The sequence below is a fragment of the Prionailurus viverrinus genome, chromosome D4 (assembly GCF_022837055.1).
Source record: "Prionailurus viverrinus isolate Anna chromosome D4, UM_Priviv_1.0, whole genome shotgun sequence".
Lineage (NCBI taxonomy): Eukaryota > Metazoa > Chordata > Mammalia > Carnivora > Felidae > Prionailurus > Prionailurus viverrinus.
Genome location: NC_062573.1, coordinates 4,114,056 through 4,130,423, shown reverse-complemented (window position 1 = coordinate 4,130,423; position 16,368 = coordinate 4,114,056). Strand labels below are relative to the sequence as shown.

Sequence of the window (16,368 nt, the reverse complement as noted above, 5' to 3'; positions counted from 1 at the left end):
CGGTGCCTTTCTTCAAGACCTGCCTTCAACACTCCTCTGTGAAGCACTTCCTGAGTAGAACAAGCCACTCCCTCCTCTACACCCTTACAACCTCATATATGTCCTTCATTACAACTGGATCCCACTGTACTGCAAAGGTCTGCGTTTGCTTCCCCCACCAGACTTAGTTCCTCTAGTTGTGCCACCTTCTGACTGCATGACTTTGAATGAGTCCCTTCACCTCACTTCAATAAAACAGAAGTAATAATCCTTGGAGCTCAAGGAGGTTCAGGTTTGTGAAAAGTCCCAGCGTAGCGCCTGGCACTCAGAGCAGACACCTTACTCAGTACTGGGCCATTGATTCAAGCAGCTCTGCGTTATCCCTCTGCCAGACCCTCAGCAACAGGAACTGAGTGGGGAGGGTGTCTGCTACAAGCAGGAGCAACGGGTCTGAAAGCCCCAGCCAGCTCCTCTGGACACCCCACCATCCCTCCCCAGAACCCCAGACAGGCTTCACAGACAGATGCCACGTGCAGAAGGATTCACATTTATTGGTTCAAATACAGTACCTAACATTTGCTAAACATGCATTTCACACTAATTGGTCACATTTCCACAGGTAGTCAATTCACAGAAAAGGGCCCATCCCTTGCCAGCTGGCAGGGTGGGAGGTAGCAGAGGGCCTGGGTAGCCCTTGGCCGGCCCTTTGGGGACAAGGGCTCAGAGACATCCCATTTATGCGATTCCTACACAGGACTGTGGGTGGAAGTGGGCCAACGGTAGGTAGCTGAGGGACACGTTCACTGATGTGTGTGCCACTACAGCACCTGACGGTGGGGTTGTGGGAGGTGGTGTTCCCTGTGCCTTGGATCACAGGAAGGAAATGGTGATCTCTGCGGGGGGGTGGGGGGGGTGGCTAGTCCATGGCTGGGCAGGTGGCTGGGACTCCCCAGACGTGGCCCAGACATTGCAATGCAGCCACAAGCCCCTATCGCAAGCCTGGGATGGCAACACGGACAAAAACACCAACACCCCAGGGCAGGCAGGGCTTCTTTCCTGACAGAAACATGTAAACAGAGAGGGAGCTGCAGTATTCTTTTCCCACAGGATTCCTCAGGGAGGAATCGATCAGGATGTCATTCAAGAGGTAGTTTTATTTTTTTCTTTTTCATGGAAATTTGAGTCAACAACATTCTTACCTATTATAAGACATTTCAGAGAAAGAAAAAAAAAAAAAAAATGGTCACCAAAGGGCAAAAATGATCCTTTGGCTGGCAGGGCTGGCTCCAGGATTTAGAAGACCAGCCTCCACCAGTAACACAAGTTTCTTCTTGGGCTTGGAGCAAACTCTGGCCTACCTCACAGCTTCCCTTTGAGCCTGCAATTGATTCTTGAGCAGGCTGTGCTTCATTTAGGGCTGCAGGCCCAGAGGAGGGAGGCCAGACGGGAGCTGGATTGGGCAGAGGGACCAGGCATTTTTATAAGCTGGTATACCGAGGCAGAGCCACCGTGGCTCATGTTGCAGGACAGCCAGAAGTCTTCAAGTTTCAAGGTAGCCCAGGTCTAGCTGAGAAGGAAGCCCCAGCTTGCTCCCAGACTCCACATGTTCTCTAGGGCTCCTGCTTCTGAGGAAACAGTCCAGGCCTAGCTCTCAAGCCCAAAAAAAGAAGCTGCTGCTTGTGGCAGCCAAGAGAGGGGTTTCTGGGGACCCTGTAATTAAATACACATCCCTGAGCTGTGGCCCTAGAAACCCTTGCCTCGAGGCTAATCAGTTTCCAGCACCTGGTGGAATGATTGCCGTTTCTCATCCTGAGACACAGATAAAACATCATTTCACAGACACTGGACATAGATGCTTCAAGCTGAGGAAAAAGGGAGGAATGATTAACTGCAAAGGCAGAGGGGAGTGTAGGGGATTCTCATGGATCAAGTTGGGGAAAGTAAGAATAGTGTGGGTGGTTTTTTTTTTTTGTTTTTTTTTGTGTTTTTTGTTTTAGTTTTGTTTTTTTGTTTTAAAAAATCAATAAAGAAAAGTTTAATAAAAGAGCTGGTCTGAAAGCCTGGATTTCTTAAAATAATTGCAAAATTTTAAAAAGCAACAAGGAAAAAGGCATATAAACCAGGGGCCCAGAGCTCAAGACTTGGAACAACTGCTCAACTTCCTGCCCTACTGAGAGGCCAGGGTCCCCTTACTTCGGCCAACCTTGGACATGGCTTAGGTGCTGCCCAGTGTGTTTGTTCATCTGTCTCCATCTGTCCCATTCCTCAGGAAATCAAGAACAAACAAAGTTAGGAAATGGGGAGCAGAACAAGGTAGCTAACTCAGAGAGCCCAGGGTTTTAAGGACCTGGTAACGTATTGGCCATGGCAGGTACTCACATCCCTGAAATGGGGTGGCAAGTGAGAAGCAAGTCGGTGTGGGGTGGGTGACTGTCAGCAATGCCTTAGAGACCCTGAGAGTCCCTTGATGCATCCTCTGGTTCTGGAGAACAGGACAGGGAGGTTCCTGCGTGCTGCCTTCTATCCCTGGAGGCTCGCTCACCTCACTTACGGGGCAGACATGGGGCCGGGTGTCCTCTGAGCCAGGTGGAGTGCTTAGAGACAGGTTCTGGGGAGTTTCTCCAGACTAAGGGCGAGACCACTGAACCTTGTGAAAAATTCCAAAATTCTACAAAGGAGCCAGAGAGCATGAGTTGTAGGTGAAGTTCCAAGATTACAAACTTTTATCTTGGGTCGAGAAAACACTTAACGGGAAAGGAAAGGAAAAGCCTGTGTGTTTCAATGCAGTGCACACAGCTTTACCACAGCTTTCAGGGTTATAATTTTATGGTGGAAAAACTCTCACTCAACGTGAGCGCTGTTGGTAGCAGGAGATCAGAGAGAGGACAGAAGAGAAGGGAATTAGAGACAACATGCACAACTTTTTTCTTCTTCCACTAGCAAAAAGGCTACCTTGTTAACCAAACGTTATGGGAAGAAAGGCAAAAAACAAACACACCAAACCTCCCCCTCCAACCTTTCTCTGTGTCCTTCAAACCAAATTCACAAATACATCTAGTGGCTGACCTAATGTCTCCACGCTGCTAGCTACACTCCTACCTTCTCCTCCTAATACCTGAGTTTGTAATGCAACACATTCACTTTACCCTGTTTAAAAAAAGCCCACGTCATAAAAGGACTGGGTGCAGAAGACATTAAAGGCTGTCCACAGGTCAGGCTCCGGCTTGGAACACACGGCCACTTGGCTCAGAAATTCTGCAGGGCTCTTGGCAATGAATGGGCTCTTTGTTCTGTGGAATCTGCTGCAAACATTTGTAAAAATGGATTTGTACAATGGCAACTTGCAGAACCTTTCCCCCACTCCACAAATTAACAACTTGCTCTGTTTAATGCTGCGTTATTGGAGAGACATGCTCTTGCCTTGTCAGAGAGCAATTTCCTTTGATATCCAACACAACCGGTAAAATGCTTAATTTAAGAGAAAAGCAATTTCAAAAAATAATTTGACACATGGAGGTCTAGAGCAAAGAAAGACACTGCACACAGGAGCAGTCTTGGAGAAGGGGACTCTGATATATGTCTCCTCCCCTACCTTGAGGAAAGCAGCTTGGAGTCTGACCTGTAGCCAAAGAATGTGATCTAGTTGGTTAAATAAAAAAATTCAGGGGAACAAAAATATTGTGAACTTAGAAATAAACAGATACACACACAAAACACTTCCCATCAACTAGTGAAAAACATTCTGGTTGGAGCTTTTCCTGAGGAACATGTCTCTTTTCTTTTTCAGAGCAGCTGGAGAAATGGCATTAAGGAATAATGAATGCTCTGAGTTTTAGATCCACCAAGGGACAAAGTCATCATTCTGCCGGTACCCGTAACATTTCACTGGGAAGAAAAGATTACAATCTGACACGGACTACCTGGTATGCACATGATGTGGTGGCTGACTGGGTAATTTTGCAAGGCCGGGTTGGGAAGAGAGCAAGAGACCTTTGACTAAACAGGAAAAACAAAATGCTGTGGGCCCCTCAAGCCCACCCAGGGAGGCACCCAGTTAAGTGGTCTGTCTGCTGCACTGGCTGTGGGAGGCACCTGGGTATAGGCAGAGACAACTGCTCTAGTAAGGCAAAGAAAGGAAAAGCACCTGAAAGAACTCTAAGACAGACATGGTATGGCCGCTGGCCAAAGCCAAGAGGGTAAGGAACATTTCCCAGGACTAGGTAGGGCAGGTAGTGAAAGACTCGGAGGTCCAGGCCATATCTGCAGAGGGGGTAGCCGGACCCTGAGGAACATGAGGTAGTTTCAAGCCTCACCCCACCCCCTGCCACTTCCGTTCCAGGTGCTTTGGACTTCAGCCCTCTAGGCCTTGGTCAGCCAGGCCACTGATAGTCTAACAGGCAGCTGGGCCACTCTGATCCTTGGGCTTTCTAAGGAAACCTGGTCTCACTTTGGAGAGATTAGGAGAACTTGGGAGTAGAATGAAGAGGCAAAAATTCTGTTCAGCAGATGGGGGGATGGTCCTTCCCACCGTATGAAAGACTGCAGGTTTGGGATTCAGTCCTGAGGGTGGGACGAGATGGGGTGAGCGGAGGGACAGGGAAAGGAAGATTATTCTTCTGGCAGTCTGGCCTTTGTCCCACTACCCTTTGAAGAAAGCAAGGTGAAAGGAGAATAAATTAGCAGTGGGCACCAGGATTCAGAGCATGACATTTTGTTCAGTTTCTTTTCAAAGGGCCAATAGGAAGCCAAATTTATGAGAGAGAGACAGGAGTCTGAGGAAAGTGGACCTTGGTAGATCCAGGTAAAGAAACTAAGTAGCTGTGACCCCTAGGGAGCTGGTAGACAAGTCCCAAGAATTAACTTACTGCCAGGGACTTGTATGGGTGAAAAGTTGACAGTGGCAGAAACTGACAGTGGAGGTTCGGACGGTGGGGGCGGGGGCGGGGGGGGGGGTGCCCACAGCATGGTGTGAGAACAGAAACCCTTCTCCCTGAGGACTTGTATGGAGGGAGGACACCTAACTTAGATTTGGTCACTGTGCCCTTCCCCCTCAACTGTCATGCTTTCCAAAGAAAAGAGATGGCTAAATCCTTATCTCCTGTCCTGTTCCCAACGTCTTCCCCACTTTGCTTGATAAACCTCCCAACACCACTTTGCCCCTTTATGATGTGCTCTTTTACTTTTACCTGGCAATTCGGTAGCTAGAAAAAGGCAGTTCGCTCTCTGACAGACTAATGTAGGAGTCTGCTGAGAACATGTGGAAAAAGTAGGGATGGTCACATCCCTCCCTTCCCACTGAGGTAGTCGTCTTTGTCAACATTATGGAAATATTCACCTCAGCCCCATCCCACCCTCTCCCTCAAAATACAAAAGAACTATCTCTAAACAATGACAATACTATAACATTAAACATCTTCACATTCTGTAAACTGCAAGGAAATGCATCGGCTGCATTTACACAAAAGCATGTGCATCATGTTGAAGGCCATACATTCAACTCTGTCGTGAAATAAATATATAGAAAAATGAGGTTAAAAAAACAGACAAACAAACAAAAACTCTTCTTGCTATGGAGGCGACTGGAAACACTGCTCCACAGCCTCCACCTTGGTCTCTCTGGCTCTTTCTTCTGGAGCCTGTCCTGCCCACCCAAGGCGTTGCAGTTGGCCTGAGGTGGGGCGCTGGGAACAGGTCATTCCTTGCCCACACTTGTCTTGCAGGAATGCAGTACCACCTTAAAGAGGAGAGGCAGCTGCTCCAGGGGTACATTCACCATCTTTCCTGGTAACAAGGTGGGAAAAGAAGAGTTAGCAAGTGGCTGCAGTGGGAAAGTGTAGCTGCCTCCTTCCTCTCAGGCCGGTAAAGGGAGAATGTTGCCTTTTTTTTTTTTTTTTTAAAGTTTATTTATTTTGAGACAGACAGAGAGAGAGAGCGAGCAAGCAGGGGAGGGGCAGAGAGGGAGGGAGAGAGAATCCCAAGCAGGCTCCTTGCCGTCAGCACGGGGCCTGATGCGGGGCTCGAACTCACAAACTGTGAGATCATGACCTGAGCCAAAACCAAGAGTCGGATGCTTACCCAGGCACCCTGAGAGAATGTTTATTGCCCTTTTGAGTGATTGGAGCAAGAGAAGTGCCAGGAGTATCAGACAAACTGTGTTAACATCCTGATACCCAGACCCATTCTGGTGCCCTAGAGAGTCTAGTAATGGTGCAAGCTATAATCATTGCTACCATTTACTTGCTCTGCACTAGGTGTTTAAATGCCTTATCTAATGCTCAAAATATTTCCATGTGACAGCTGGAACTTTTTATCCCCATTCTATAGATGAAGAATCTGAAACTGAAAGGTATTCCTAGATGTTCTCTTAGAGCTAAAATACCATGAGAAACATATTCTGTTTTTTTTTTTTTCCCTGTTAGATTCTCTAACTAGCATTCCAAAAAGCACTGTTCTTTCGAATAGTATAATGGGTGAGTAAAAGTACTGGAAAGAAAAGGAGGGGGGTAATCACAGGGGCAAGTAAATTTGAGAAATTCAGGGTTCATAAAGGTATACAGGTTTCTTTATTGGAGGACTTCACAGAGCATTCAGTGTGCTAACATACTTTGTAGATATCTGAGGCCGTCGTTTTTCTCCCTGACCGTATCTTAGAGTCATGCCCAGGTCCCATGCCATATCAATTAAGTCAGGATTTCTGGGGTACAATCCAAGCACAGATATTTTTTAAAAGCTTCGCAGGTGATTCAAAATGCTGCCAGAGTTGAGAATCCAGCTCAGTATTAATTACTGCCCTCTCTTTATTTCAGAGAGCATCTGATTAATATCTTGTTCAGTAAGACAAAGATTTGGAAATGCTGAGATATAAACTACCAAAGCACCCCTAAAATTCCAAAATTTTAGGTCCATTTCAGATCTGCTAGAGTATCTAGGTCCAAAAAGTAGAAACAAAAATTCCTTTATCAGATTGAAAAATTTTTCCTTCAAAGTTGCACTGCTGAATCTGACAGGAACAATCTTAGTCTAGAGGTCACATTTCTGTGTTTTCCCTCAGTGTATACTGGCTACTCTACACAAGAATCTTTACCAAATGAAGTAAGGCAACAATAACAACAAGAATTCCTTTGCAAAGGTATAATTTTTGAGAATTATTTTAAAGGTATCACTTTAAATGAATGATCCCAGAAAATCTGTAAGAAATTTTCCAAAATGAAGTTAATTAAAAAAATTGAGATATAATTAATTCAAATACCGTAAAATCCACCCTTTTAAAGTATATAACTCAGGAATTGAAGTTAATTTGGGAAACCCTGAACCTGTTTCGCCATCCACTGAATGACCATAATATCACCAATCACTAGCCTTGCAGTTTGTTCTGAGATTAAGTAACAAAAGGCCACAAAGCACCCTGCACATCATAGGCACAAAGGAAATGTCAGACTCTCTTTCCCTACAAAGAAAACACAAAATTCTCATTATAATGTAACTTTTCTGAGGGGAATGGTAGAAGCTCTTTTATGCAGTTGGTGATGGGCCTGGAATAAGCATTTTGAAAACACTGCCTGTCTCATTCCCTTCACAAGCCAAGGAAGGTTTGGAAGCCCAGCACTAAGAATGTTACCTGCAATATAGCGAATCTCAGGTAAGCACATCATGAGGTCAGGAAAGCGGTTCGGCTGATGTGTGTATTTATATTCAGTGAAATCCTGGCAAATGTACCAATATCGCTTGTTCAGTTGTTCCAGCTGTGAGGCACTGGTCAGACCCCTGATATCTGTTAAAAAAAAATACACACACACACACACACACACAGGAAATGGAGGGGTTTTCTATTGGGGAAAGAACACCAGCTCCTTCAATATGTGCATCTTTCAATTAAAAGTTATTAAACATTGTCACAACAGGAGACCTTTTCTCTTTCTGACATGGAGGAACAAAACTCTGGACAAGGGAAGAGAAATCAGATAAAGGCAAAAAATTATAAAGGACAATCACTAGACTGAAACACTTGAGTGCTAGGCTCTATCTTCCTCAACTCCTACATAGCTCCCAGCACAGTGCTTGACACAAAACAGGCACCAGTGGATGTTCAACAACTGGCTGAATAATCTACCTTTCACAATGTATCTTTCAGAGTATCTTTAAACTGGCCCTTTGCTGGAGGCCGATCAGAAAGCTTGCGGAGCCTACACGTTTATGCTAGGCATATACTCACACATGGTCTCCTATGTGCTTCTGCTCACACTATTCTACCTGGGCTGTCACTCCAGCTTTTTCTATATAGATTTCTCTCTTTATATAAAAATTTATATGTGTATATATAATATATATGGACATGTATGTACACACACACACACACACACTATCCCTTTTTTCTATAGAATATATAGTTTACACACACACACACACACATTTATATATACATAAATAAGAGAACATAAATATTCTCTCTATATATATCTTACCCAGCCTTTGAGGCCCCACTCAGATTTCTCCTCCAAGAAATTGCTGCTGATCTCCCTCCCATCTGAGGCTCAAGTAATGTGTCAAGTGCCATTTTAAAGTGTGTATTTCTTGAGGCCAGAGACCTGGGGTCTATTTTTATTTAATGTCTTTAATGCTCAACACAGTGCCTGGTCTAGGGAAGGCACACAGAACAGCAGATAAATGAGTGGAGAAGACAAATGAATGAATAGTGGAGAAGCAGCAGGAGGAGTAGGCAAAGAGGAGGGTATTGGAAGTCTCGACTAGGAAACTGAACACAGGAAGAGAGCACTTTCAATGTTACAAGGCAGCAAAAGCGCCCCGTTGCACTGTGAGAGTACAGCACTCATACACTACTTTGGAAAAAAGAGAATACAAATTCTCCTCTACACTCCGGTCACTAGCAGCTACCAAGCGCCACTTTGCAGGTAATCCCCCCCATAAACCACATTCGGCCCTCCTCTAAACAAAAGCTATGCTTGATACGCATTGTGTGAGTTCTTGTGCACCACCATTCTGCCCTGAAGGGGCCGTCAGAAGCACTGCCAGACTGTCACAGAGGTCTTATCTCCAATAGTTTCATCAGTCACCCTGCTCTTCTTCAGTTGCTGGTAAACTTGGTACAAATTTTAAATGACGCATGTACTGTCCTTGGTGTCTGTGTTTAAATGCATTAAAACTGACTAAACAAAGCGAATCCTTTTCCTTCCTCTATGAGTTATAGAGACTGTGGCATTTAGGTTTGAAGAAAAAATCCAAAGCATGCTCTGCACTATAGAGGGGCAGGATGAGGGGAGCACAGGCCTTTATCTAAGATTGGTACCCACATGGTGTGGCAGATTCTGTGTGACAGTCCTGAGGGTAAAGGGGTGGGAGGTGGTGTGTGAAACGAGGGCAAATGCTCTCTGGCCAACAACAACAACAAAGTCCCCTTCCCTCATCCCCAGCTACTTACCTTGATTTAAGAAGTTAATTGCTTTCATGCAAGCGTACTCTTCATTGCTGACCTTTAGCTGATGGAACTTGTGATATAGGTAGATGAGCCTCTCGATCACCTCCATCCCTTCATCACTAAATCTGGGAAACAGACAGTGGAGGTCAAGGAAGGGAAGCCAGAGGTCTCCTATAGCTCCTTAAGGAATCTAGGATTGAAAAGAGCCCGAACTTGGGGGAAATGGAATCCAGAACCATTTGTGAAGGACAGGTAGCTCCATGGTTTGTCTAGCAGCCAAGAGAGCTCATATAAGCTGAGGTTCCCAAGGTCAGGTGGGGTCAATCAAATCTAAGTTCAAATCCAGCTCCAACATATAAAAGCTATAAGACTTTGGGAAAATCATTTGACTCCTCTAACCTTTGAGGTCCTCTTTTGTAAAATAGTAACACTTGTCTGCTTAGGGTAACAAGGGCCAAAGGCAGTCTGTGAAATGTAAATGTGGAGAAATATGACATTATTAAGGTACTACTATTGTTGAAATGCAGCCTGCAGTGTCAATGGCAGCTGCCATGGTGACTCTATGTGAGCTTCTGCCACGATGAAGAAAAAGCTGACGGTTATATTTTTTAGGTTCACTGTTTCTAGCAGGGCTGAGGTTACACACAGTGAAAAAAAATGTTTGGCATCCCTGACTTCAGCTAGGGAGGGACAGAAACATTAACTGAGCCTCCATGTCATACCAGTCTCTGTGCTGGGCACTTTAAAAAAAATACATTTATTTATTTTTGAGAGAGAGCATGTGAGTGGGGGAGGGGCAGAGAGAGGGGGAGACAGAGGATCTGAAGCAGGCTCTGTGCTGACAGCAGAGAGCCTGATGCGAGGCTCAAACCCACAAACCGAAGTTGGACGCTCAACCATCTGAGCCACCCAGGTGTCCCTGTGCTGGGCACTTTATGTGTACTTTCTCATTTAATCTTCTCAGCCCTATGGGCTAGGTGAGACTATCATTACCACTGTACGGACGAGAAACTGAAGTTCAAAGAACGGAGGAGACTGGTCCACAAGCATACAGTTGGTGGCACAGCTAGAACCTGGAACCTGGGCTAACTTCCCAAGGCCTTGGTTTTTCCAACATCTACATAGCAGGTAAGACTCAATGCGGACCATGATCCTTTCTTTGGATCAGGAGAAAGCTCCTTGGGGGAAGACCAAGTTTTAGAAAAAGGAAGCCAAGGTTAGAGGACTAATCCTCTGGGTCCTAGTGGGGAATACCTCATACCAGAGGTGGGGACACCACCAAACCAGGAAGGCAAAAAGGCTTAATGGGGAAGCAAGTGTTTATAAAAGCTGGGGTCGGGGTCATGCTCAGCCTCTGCCCTTCCAGGAATGGACTAAGGAGAGTTCCAGACAGGCCTTAGATGCAGCTCAGTCATGGAGAGAAGATGCTCAGCCCTGGGACTGGTGGCATGTTCAGATCTGAGTACTGCAGCCCTATGCCAGGCAAGAAGGCGCTGTCTGCCCCCCTCAACACCTGGGGATGTACTACTGCTGTCTGGGCTCTACTACCTTCTGCGTTGACTCTGAAGGCCTTGCAAGGGCTTGGCCTCCTGGGCAAGCAGCACATTTTTTCTTCCCTGGGGAAAGCCTGGCCCTGGTGGGAGCCAGAGGCATCTGCCCTTCTCAAGCACCAGGGGGAGCTACAGCAGCAGCTACCTGCAATCTAGAGCCCTGACCCTTTTGCCTCAAAGTCTGGCTCCCCCTCAGTCTGAGCTGGGGTTTCGTTTCTTTCATCAGCTGATCTCAACAATGACGGCTGACTCCATTTCTCTCTGTGCCTGGCCCAACAGTTTTTATAACTTTATTAATACTTTCCCAAACTGGCTGATAGACAAATTTATACTGAACAGCTCCTATACTAACCTTATCTACCATTCTACCCTTTGTTGAGCATTTGCTACTTGCCAGGTACTTTGTTAAATATTCGACACACATTATTTCATTGGATACTCCCAATAAATCCACCAAATTGGTATTATAATTCTCTGTTCACATGTGAAAACAAAGCTCAGAGAGGTTATTTACTGTGCCCCTAGTGCATTCTTATATTTTACCCCCCTGACAACCATGAGATATCACCTCCACGTTAGGGATAAGGAAGCAAAAGAAGAGCATCTTGCCTTCCACAAAAGTTACATGGTAGGTAAGTGGTGGTGGGTGGGGCCAAAGTTTAAACCTAAATTTTCTGATTCCAAGCCTGTTGCTTTCTCAGCACTCCATTGTCCACTCCCTGACTGTCAGGTTCCCACAGCAACTCAGCCCAGGGCTCAACTCAGCTACGTGCGGGGTATGCTGCAGTGCCTCGATGCTGCTGAGACATGCAGGAGGCAGTGGGCCTGAGAGTGAAGATCACATCACTGCCTCATCACAGTACTCTGCTGGCTACTTCTGTTCTTGAGAGGAAAAAGGTCTTTCCTGCAAATTCCCTCTAGGATCTGCCTGGAGGGGTGGTGTGGGGATGAAAAGCAGTAGGTCAAAAAGGAGGACACAAGCAGCGCGGCAATGCCAGCATCTGTCTGTGGCGGAGCAGTGTAGCAAACAAAGATAACGTTCTCTCCCTTAATCAGCAACCGCTTGCCCCAAGTGCTCCCTCTGGCACTGCAGAACCTGCAGGTGTGTGGTTATCAGCCGGACCCCCAGCCTGCGGTGGTGAACTTACTGCAAGGGATACAAAGGAGCTCCCAAGTGCCTGGCATGAGCACATGTCCCAAATCTGCCCGTTCTACTGGGGACAGCACATACTCTCTTTTCCAAATTTCCTAGGACAGGCAACTATCATGGACCCCTGACAGTGGTGGGGGGCTGGCAGCCAGCCCAGTAGCCCCCACTCAGTCTCCGCAGCCTGACTGCAAAGCTTTCCTCCACACCCCGCATCCCACCCCTTGATAAACAAATTGTTCTCTGTTCCATGGGCCTGCTTTCTCCTCCAGCCGTGCCTCCTCCACATCTGCCCACTCCACAGTTCTAACACCCCTGTATTCCCTGTCTGCACATTATCAGCATTTAAAGCCAGAAAGTTGGACAAACACACCCATTCTTCTTCGAGGTTCCCATTACATAGGCATGCTAGGACAAAGAAAACATTCCTGCCAGGATCCCCCAAACCACTGGACCATTCAGTCAGCAATTGAAACTGACACTATGTAAGTTATGTCCCATTAAGGGGGCTGAGAGGCCTAGTTGTCTCCTTTTCATTCAGCTAAATGCACCTACCCCCAGGAGCAGTCATCAGCCACAACCTTAGAGGAACTGCCATCTCAGCACCCACATAAACACTCCACGATGGGAGTAAGACTCTAACTCCAGGACACATTCCAGAAAGCCGAAGTTTTGAGAAGGCTAAATAATTCAGCAGAGGGAAACGGTAAGGATTCTGGGCTTTGGAGCACAACAGATCTAGGTGGTGATGTCTACTTCATCTCTTCCTAGGTTTGTAGCTTTGAGTTTTCACCTCTCTGACCCTCATGCTCCTCCTCTGTGGAACAAGGATAATATTAGTGCAGTTGCTTCGGGTGGTGGTGAGGACTAAACAAATAATGTTTGTATAGCACTTAAGATGGAATTTGGCACAATAAACGGTCTATAATTGTTAACTATTATCATTATTAATGGCATCATCATCATTGCTCCTGTTGTAACAGCAAAATGATTGTGTTTCTTGAACCTTACAGCTAGGATCTGAGCAGGGAAGCTGGGAGGCAACTTTTCATAGATCTGGCAGAAATGGAGCTAGTGCTTGTGAGATAGAATTGCCCATTAAAGCCCATCTAGTGCAAGGCATCTTCTCTTGAGAGTGAAGGAGTCTTGATTAGGGCCAGGAGCAGTCACTGGCTGGTGCTACAATCTGCTTTAAATCAAATTCACCCAGCTCACTGTCTGATAACAGCCTGATTAAGGAAAATGGGTACCATAAATTTGATTCAATATTTGAGAAGAGAAAAGGAGGTGGTCATGTATCATCGGGGAAAAGCCCTTTCATGACAGCAGGAACTTACTTGCACTTAAGAGTTGTGAAAAAGTAAAGGCATTTTGGGGGAGTAGGAGTAATGCAGGAGCAGGCAAGGTAGAAAAGAGCTATGGCCAATTACAGACTCCACACCCTGGGTTTCTAGCAGAGGAAGGAATGCTTTACACTGATGTACCTGATTCCAGGGTTTTTCACACTTCCTTTTCCTCTGACCTCCAGGGCAGTTCCCCATGTATCTCAGGCTCAACAGACTCCAGATCAAACTCAGAGTGGCTCCTGTTCTTCTCAGGCTCCATTATCTTGGCTAAGAGAATTGGCACTCACCTGCCTGGTAGCACCCCCACCCAACTTTCCACTCACTGAAGTCCCACTGACTTTACCTCCTTGTTATCTCTTAATTTTGTGCTGCCCTTCCTATTCCCATAGTCACTGCTGCCTTGTCCAGGCCTTTTCTTTTACCTGGATTATGGAACAACCTCCTACACAGACACCACCCTCTAGCGTTGTCCATGCCAATCAATCCTGACTTTAGAGCCTCAGGGATCTTTCTAAAATGCTAACTGCCCATGTAATTACTCCACTTAAAAACATCCTAGGACTTAACAGTAGTTACATAATATAATCCACATTCTTTAGATTGGCATTTGAATACCTTCATGATCTGCCTTTTTATACCTTTTTCTCCAGTCATTTCTCCCCTCAGATACATTCTCTCTATACAATCCACAGGATTGCTTTTGATTCCGTACACAAACCAACTATCCAAGATCTCTAACTTCTAGGACTCTGTTTTATCTCCTGCCTTCCTCCTGTTCTCTATTATCTACATATAAAAACCCACTTCAAGATGCAACTCAAATGTCTTATCCTCTGGCAAGCACTACCTGATTATGCAAGTAGAGGTACTTACTTCCTAGTCCCTCATATGTCCCTCAATCTCTACCAGTATCCCCCTGGATTATAGACTGTTATCTGTTTCTATTTGTCTCCCAATCCCCTAAACCACGGGGCTCTCACCTGAGTCAGAAACCGTGTCTGCATCATCTACGATCCCAACACCGCTCCCCTGACATGCACGACAGGGTCCTAGTACATGGAATCAGAACTAACTTGTTGAAATTTAACTCCTATTTTTCCATGGAAGGATTCCATATGCTTTTAACATGGAGTAGTAAGTCCTGACAACAAATCTATTTCTTATCCTCAGAATCCACTAGAGAGCTCAGCACCAATACATCGTCTAGAATTAGCACTGTTCAACAGAACTTTCTGAGATGATGGTGATGTTCTGTATCTGCACTGTCCAATACACGATCCACTAATCACATGTGGCTAGTGAGCACGTGGAAATGTGGCTAGTGCTAATGAGGACTGAATTTTTCATTTTATTAAATTTTAATTAAATTAAATTTAAAAAGTCACCCGAGGCTAGCAGTTACTATATTGGACAGTGCAGCTCTACATTCTCCTTGGTAAGGAGGCTTCCTAGGAAATAAACATTCCCTCACTAATTTAGCTGTTACTGGCCCCTGCCTTGCTCTTAGGGCCCAAGGGACTGGATACAGTGGGATGGGGTGCCTTATAAAGCTCAAAGCCACAGAGGGATCTGCATGGCCAATGATCCTTGCCTACCTGCAGAAGACCTGGGAAAACCCATCATTCTATAGAGAGTGGAGCCCATAGGCTGACTTTGTAGACAGCCCCAGGCTGCACTGGTGGATTCTAAGCAAATAAGGAGGCCAGGCTCATTGGGCCAGCTCTACAAACCCTGACAGTATTAGCATTGCTAACTGCAATTCAAACACTTAGCTGGCCCAGAGTTAAGGAGGAGATAGGAATTTGATAGAAACAATGAATTAGAGGCTCAAGACAAGGGGTTAGGTCATGAGCAAAATCAGATAGCTCTGTTTACAGGTCAAAGTGTCAACTGGGTTCAAAGCTCTGTCATTTACAGATTACCCTGAAACCAGTAAGCATCACTGAAAAGGAAATATTAGAAAATCAGAGGAGGGTATTGGTACCCTGATTCCTCCCTCCCTCAGCTGTGCAAAGAGCCCTTGAGAGTCTTGGAGCTTTACTCTCAGCCCAACACTCCCCCTGTCTTTATGCCATGGTAACTGGATGGCAGGGGAAGATGTACTTTGGTCCTGTGTAGAGAAGTGTGGGGGCTAGCACCCCATCTCCTTCAGCTTTCATTGATGGGGGTACCTTTTCTCCTCTCTTTCTTGGTGCTCTGGAATCCCATGACTTCGTTTTTTTAAACTGTTCAATAAAGGTGAATTAATGAAATGTCTATTGCAATGTGATTTAAGCTTTATTTTTCACATGGATAAATTAATAAGCCAGAAAAGCTGTATCAACTGATCATTTGTTCTGATTTTGGGTGTCACTATGTGCTGTAGGTCTTCAAAGTGAGTAAAAGATTTGTGCTAGACAGGGAGATTAGGATCCTGGTCAGCTGGGATGAGACATTATGCCAGAAAACATTGAAAAGAATGGCTCAGTCTCTTAATCCCATGCTGTTACCATCTCACTGCATCTCAGATACAGTAACAGAGCCTAAGCTTTGACACCAGGTAGGCATAGGTTCAAATCCAGGCTCTGGAGTGTTGGTCCCAACACTCAAGGGCAGGTCTCTTTGAACTTCAGTTTTCTTATCTATAAAATGGGCATAACCACACCTATAATGCTGGAGGCTGTGAGAAAGAAAGAAGACAATCATATAAAATACCAAGCCCAGGGGCAGCTGGGTGACTCAGTTGGTTAAGCGACTAACTCTTGGTATCGGCTCAGGTCATGATCTCAGAGTTTGTGAGACTAAGCCCCACACTGAGCTCTGCACTGGCAGTGTGGAGCCTGCTTGGGATTCTCTTTCTCCCTCTCTCTTCACCCGTCCCCTGCTCACATTCTCTTTCTCTCTCTCAAGATAAATAGATAAACTTAAGAAGAA

The 16,368-nt window shown here is 45.6% G+C and overlaps 1 protein-coding gene across 3 annotated transcripts in view; it reads right to left on the bottom strand.

The window, feature by feature from the left end:
* Positions 1 to 505: 505 nt before the first annotated feature.
* The window catches only part of NR6A1 (nuclear receptor subfamily 6 group A member 1), a 233,442-nt gene continuing 217,579 nt past the window's right edge, over positions 506 to 16,368 (bottom strand). For all 3 annotated transcript variants that reach the window (XM_047830144.1, XM_047830145.1, XM_047830146.1), the window contains 3 exons: positions 9,416 to 9,537; positions 7,598 to 7,750; positions 506 to 5,760 (listed from right to left, as the gene is read on the bottom strand). In XM_047830144.1, the coding sequence (XP_047686100.1) occupies positions 5,672 to 5,760; positions 7,598 to 7,750; positions 9,416 to 9,537 (364 nt within the window). In that variant the 3' untranslated portion in view covers positions 506 to 5,671. The remainder of the gene's footprint in view (positions 5,761 to 7,597; positions 7,751 to 9,415; positions 9,538 to 16,368) is intronic.